General features: G+C 34.0%; 1 protein-coding gene across 1 annotated transcript in view; it reads right to left on the bottom strand.

Annotated features, from left to right (window-relative positions):
• The window catches only part of LOC107686575 (Golgi apparatus protein 1-like), a 46,142-nt gene that overhangs the window by 9,539 nt on the left and 30,417 nt on the right, over positions 1–6,186 (bottom strand). The window contains exons 16-21 of the mRNA XM_016483640.1: positions 5,114–5,202; positions 4,710–4,827; positions 4,403–4,495; positions 2,199–2,336; positions 978–1,101; positions 616–758 (exon numbers count right to left, since the gene is read on the bottom strand). Of these exons, the coding sequence (XP_016339126.1) occupies positions 616–758; positions 978–1,101; positions 2,199–2,336; positions 4,403–4,495; positions 4,710–4,827; positions 5,114–5,202 (705 nt within the window). The remainder of the gene's footprint in view (positions 1–615; positions 759–977; positions 1,102–2,198; positions 2,337–4,402; positions 4,496–4,709; positions 4,828–5,113; positions 5,203–6,186) is intronic.

Here is a 6,186-nt window from a genome sequence, read left to right on the forward strand (position 1 = left end):
GACCGATGAGCTTTGTAAAAATCGACGCGTTTCAGAAAGGCGGGGCATAGAGGAGAAACAATAATGTACAGTATGTGGAAAATAATGTGTTTTTTTTTTACTTCAAACCGCATAAACATTTCATTACACCAAATACACAACATAATGTTCTTTTTAGCAGCATCATATGACCCCTTTAATTAAATTAATTAAATTTATTTTAGCTTTATTTTATATAAGCTGAAATTATCATTATTTCTGTACGAGTTATAAAGTTAATATTTTTTTATGTATTTATTGTTTTAATTTAAGTACATTTTTGCAAAAACTTTAGGTAACATTTCTCATTTTTGTTATTATTATCAAGTTTTTATTATTCATTTTTAAATTATTTTTTTCATCTATTTATTTTATTTCAATTACCAAAAGCTATTTTTAATAGTTTAAAATAATTAACAGTAACAGCGATGATATAAGTAAGTAGTTGCGCAATAAGCAGGATAATGTACAGTCAGATGGTCATTATAGCAACATAACCCCTTCAGTATGATACAAGACTATAATTTTGCTATAATACTGGGCTGACTGTACATTATCCCTTACATATTTGTTGCTAATATTCAGTGACACACATACCTGGTCTGCATACTTGAGTTTAAGGCAGGATATGACTTGACCCTCCAGTTCGTTGGCGTCACTGGCTTTATTGAGTATGCTTTGACAGAACTTGGGTATGTCTGCTTTACAAGCCTTCCTCAACACTGGGTTCAATCTGTAGTCTGAAAACACCAATACAGCAAAGAAATTAAAACACTAGCATTACAAAAGTTGAAATAATTCATAGATACTTTAAGAAAAGAAAAAAACTAGGAGGCCATTAAAACTCAAGGAGAGAGTTTCAGAACCAAAAATGGGAGATTTAGATGACAGCTTCAAATGAACCAACTCAACTAACTGTAGTTAACTGTAAATGAAGTGCAGGTGTGTTTGGTCTTCACCTGTGTTCTGAGTGATTTGTCTCTTGGTGATCATCTGCTTACACTTGGGATCCATTAGCTCACTGTTCTTGTTCAGCTTCAGACACTGCAGCACGTTCTTAGCATCCGACTCTGTGCAAAAACGCTAAACCAAGGACAAATAGGTCGCGAAGGACAAAGAAAAGGAGAAACAGACTTAACTGCTGACTGGACTATCTATGGGAAACATATGGAAGTTTACGGACTCTTTGAAAAGCAAGTATGTAGTCACTTTGCATGCGCTTTCAGCCAAAATGACTTGCACATAAGGCAGATTCAATCCCTCTACAATGTCTGTAGATAGCTTGGCAAATGAACTGGCAATTGTGATTATAAGCCCTCGGCTTTTACAGTGATGTAATGTGGCATAAAACTGCTAAATGTAAAAATATTATTTTCTTAAACTACACTACGGCTCAAAAGTTTAGGTCGGTAAAATGTTTATGTTTTTTGCAAACCAATACAAAAACAATAATCATAAGCATTGTTACAACTGAAATTTACAGTCTTCTATTTTAAAACATCTAAAATTGCAATTTATTGCTGTGATCAAAGCTGAATTTTCAGCATCATAACTCCAGTCTTCAGTGTCAAATGATCCTTCAGAAATCCTTCATATATTCTGATTTGATGATGATGGTGATGATAATATCATTGTTTTTGCTGTTTAATATTTTTGTGGAAACCGTGATACTTTTTTTTCAGGATTCGATGAATCAAGAGTACAAAAGAACAGTATTTATTTAAAATAGGAATCTTTTGTAACATTATAAAAGTATTTTCTCTCACTTTTGATCAATTTGATCAATCAGCAAAGTGTCCTTGCTGATTATAAGTATTCATTTCTTTCAAAATATAAAACTTACTCACCCCAAACTTTTGAACGGAAGAGTATTTGTTCATTCAATGCTATTTCGCAAAGACAAGGTTATGTGGTTTAAATGTTTAATACTCTTTTCCAAATCAGGTCCGATCTATCAGCCGCTTCACTCTGGCCCCATGTTGATCTTATTGAGTTTAAGTTAATTAAAACACGGGGGTTAAGCCATTACTATTGATCTTTGACTAAATCCAGAGTACGTTTATAACCATCAGCTCGTTCTGTTTGACAGGAACGCTTTAGGTAATGGAAGAAATGTCAGGATACGAACTAAGGGACCTGCAGAACTTACCCCAAGTTAGTTACCTGCTAAAACAACTCACCTTGATCATCTGCTTGCACACTCTCATGAGCTGATAGTCCAGCTCCGGATCCATCATTTCAGTTTCCTGAAGCTTAAAGATCTTTTGATGACACACCTGGGACAGCTGCTTCTTGTTCTCTTTGAGGCACTCAATGATCTGAGGAGAAGAGGACAGATAGAGGCGTGAAAAAAACAACAGGTTATGAAGGTCTTCTCCAACAGTTAGTTAATATGGCTCTGTTCTTCATTGCTGCAGCATTAAATTTTTTTCACTTAAGGTAAGGTTAGTCAAGGTGATGATTAAATGTATGTTTAAAATAACAATCACACTAAATTAACAGTACAAACGGACAGCTCTACACATTTTCTATGCATTTCATTGGTGGTAGTTAAAGCTGGAATTGTGTTGAAAGCAAGAAAATTTCTTATTATGGAATTTTCATGTAGGTCAGAGGGCATGATTAGATGCATTCATATTTTATCGCATTATTATTATTATTTTTAATAACTCAAGCTAACCTAAGCTGTTACCTGACTAAACAGGACCCTGCCAGGTTGCTGACTACTGAATAAGTGTAATTATGTAAACATGTGTGGTCATATGTTAATGTGCGCACGTTGTGTCAACATCATTTATGGCTGAATAATTTTTATAGCTAGGTTTTTAATGGACTGGGCGAGAAAGTTAAGAGTGTTACACATTGAAAATGTATTTCCATAAAAAGCAAGGAAAATCCTATTTTGTATTTTGCATGTGTGCGCAAACATGCTTCAAACCACCCGGCTTTGCATAACATGTATAAAAATCCCACTCTGTACAATATGAATTGTATATTTTGCTATGTGGTTTAAACCATCTGGCTGTAATGTAGGATTATAAAACGGATAGTTCCGGTCCTTGATTCTGATTGGCTGAGCCACATTCGAAGCTGTTGTAAATTACTCTACAAACATACACCTTTGTTTACGTTTGTGTGTTGCTCGGCAACCACTTTGTTGCAACCACAACTGATTCTGAGGAACTACATTGTTTGGTGGAAGAATAATGTTTTTATTAATATCATTACACTTTATTTGCTCTGTTTTATTTTGTGAAACCTTACTACGTATATGGAATAACCGTTTTATAAAAGCAGTAAGCCCCGTGAAGCCGTGGTTTACAGTGAATTTATAACAGCTAAATCGTGCCTAACAACGCCCCTTAGCTGTTATAAATTCACTGTAAACCACGGCTTCTTGGGGCTTATGATTTATTTTCCCCAGGGTTTCCACACTAATGGATTTACATTGTTTTTTTTCGGTCTTTCGTGATCACCTAATAAGCGTTTTTAATCGTTTTATAAAGACTGATGGAGGAGTTTTCCATTTGTACCGTTCCATTTGTTAAAAATGAAAATTAAGTTAAATTTAAAAAAGCAACTGTATACATTTAAGTGGAACTCAAGATGGCATGAAATTAATTCAAATAAGAGAAAAACTTTAAAATAAGCAAGAACAGATAAAAATCTAAATGTAAGCTGACATTTCTTAATTTACATTTACATTTAGTAATTTAGTAGAAGCTTTTATCCAAAGCGACTTACAAATGAGGACAAATTCTAATTCTATCATTTTTATTTGTGAATTTTAAACACATTTATGATGTTACAAATGTTACAATTTAGGAATTTTAAAAATGTGATTTCTAGACCTGGAAATTTAATTGAAATTAATAAAATCTTTTAAAAAAACATGGAAATTTCTAAAATGAATACCTTTTTCTAGTTTTGCTCTAAAATATTTGATCTGGACACTATTGCCATATGTGAATAACAATTTATTTATTTTAAACTCTCCATAATTACATATGACTATAAAAGTCATTGGTAATAAAAAGTGTAAACCCTGAAGAACATTAAGTTATTGAAAATTCTGGAATTTTATTTCTTTTAATTCTTTATAATTATTGTATTGTATTTTGTATATTATTGTATTTAGTTATTTTAATATAAATTGCCACTCCTAGTCAAAAAGGTAGAGATGCAATGTTTTTGCATTTTTATGACCTGGAAATTTCAATTTGAAACTTTTCTACTATTTCCAGGTGCTCCATGACTGTGGGAATCTTGTTATATGAATCTTCTTTCTCTAACTGGACAAGTTTCATCATGCGTCTGCGTGCAGCAGCTGCAGGTGGGTGCATAAAGCTACCTAGAAAAGTAAAAGATCAAAGTAAACAGTTACCTGAGCATTTCCATAGGCGACAGAGGAACAAAGCTTGTTGATGTCCTTCTTACAAGCATCATGCAGCTCAGGTTCCAGTCGAATGTCCTCCGACTGCAAATGAAGGGGACAGAGAGTGTGACATCTGAACTCATAGCTTCAGAAGACTTGGAATATAGCGCATGAGTAATATATGAAAAAGTTTCATGAAACTTTAATGGTACTTTTAGGACCTTGATCGAATTAATTACAGTCCACTTTTGTTGTACAGTAAAAATGGTCTGAACAATGTGGAGTGTGTGATTTAACTTGAGTAAAGTGAATTCACCATCTCAAGCTCTTCCACCCTCAGCTGTTTCCGACATTTGAGAGACACACGCTGATCTTTCACATCCTGTAGAGTGTCGTTCCTCACTGTGGTGCTCAAACAGATGACCACATCCGCCCTGAGGTGGAGGAATAACGAAATGACACATGAAGAGGGTGAAAGAGATACTGAGGCAGAGGATAAAAAAAAATATGGTTCAAGAGGATGAATTTGTGTGAGCGAGAGAGAGTGCAACAGTGCCAAAATAAGAGGAGACACACAGACAGGCCATGATGATTTAAGCCTCCATGAAAAATGTTATGTAACAAATAAATCACCATCAAAATTGAATGACAAAATCCAAACAGAGTTTATGCAGAACATTTCAAAGCCTGAAGCGACAGCTGCAGGATTTGTGAACTCACTTCTTCTCAATGTTGGGACAGAGTTTGAGTACGTCCTCTTTACAGGCCATTTTGAACTTGTAGGAGAAGCGGAAGTCCTTCATCTGAACCTGAAGGGTAGACAAGTAAAAATAAACTTGACATAAAAATACATACCATATCTCATACAGTGCCTTGCGAATGTATTCATACCCCTTCATTTTTTTCACATTTTGTTTTGTTGCTGCCTTATGTTAAACTGCTTTAAATTAGTTTTTTTCCACAACAATCTACACTCCATGAAGAATGGCAGATAATTGCAAAATGCTGATGAGCAAAGCTTGTCCCATCAAACAAAAAAAAAGACTTGAGGCTGTTAAGGTGCTTCAGGCTAAATATTTAGTTACTACTTATGCAATGTACTTATTTCAGTTTTTTATTTTTAATACATTTATGAAGTTGTGACAATTCTGTCTTTGCCTTGTCAGTATGGTGTATGGAGTGTAGATTGATGTGGAAAAAAAGTTATTTAAAGAAGTTTATTATAAGGCAGCAACATAACGGAAGTCCTTCATCTGAACCTGAAGGGTAGACAAGTAAAAATAAACTTGACATAAAAATACATACCATATCTCATACAGTGCCTTGCGAATGTATTCATACCCCTTCATTTTTTTCACATTTTGTTTTGTTGCTGCCTTATGTTAAACTGCTTTAAATGAGTGTTTTTCCACACCAATCTACACTCCATACACCATAATTGTCAAGCAAAAAAAACAGGATTTTAACATGGTTGATAATTGTAAAACAAAAAAAAAAAACAGGTTTTTAACATCTTTGCAAATGTATTAAAAATAAAAAACTAAAATTATTCCATTGCATAAGTATTCAGTATATCTGGGACAGTTGAAATTGAGCTCAGGAGCATTCATTTTGCTTGTATATATTACTACACTTCAAGTGAAGTTAACCTGTGGCAAATTCAATTGAATGGGTATGATTTGGAAAGGCACACACGTCTTAATAAAAGGTCTAACAGCTGATAATGCATATCAGAGCAAAAACCAAGCCCTGAGGTCAAAAGAACTGCCTGTAGAGCTCAGAAACAGGTTTGC

The sequence above is a fragment of the Sinocyclocheilus anshuiensis genome, unplaced genomic scaffold (genome assembly GCF_001515605.1).
Source record: "Sinocyclocheilus anshuiensis isolate Anshui unplaced genomic scaffold, SAMN03320099.WGS_v1.1 scaffold733, whole genome shotgun sequence".
Classification (NCBI taxonomy): Eukaryota; Metazoa; Chordata; class Actinopteri; order Cypriniformes; family Cyprinidae; genus Sinocyclocheilus; species Sinocyclocheilus anshuiensis.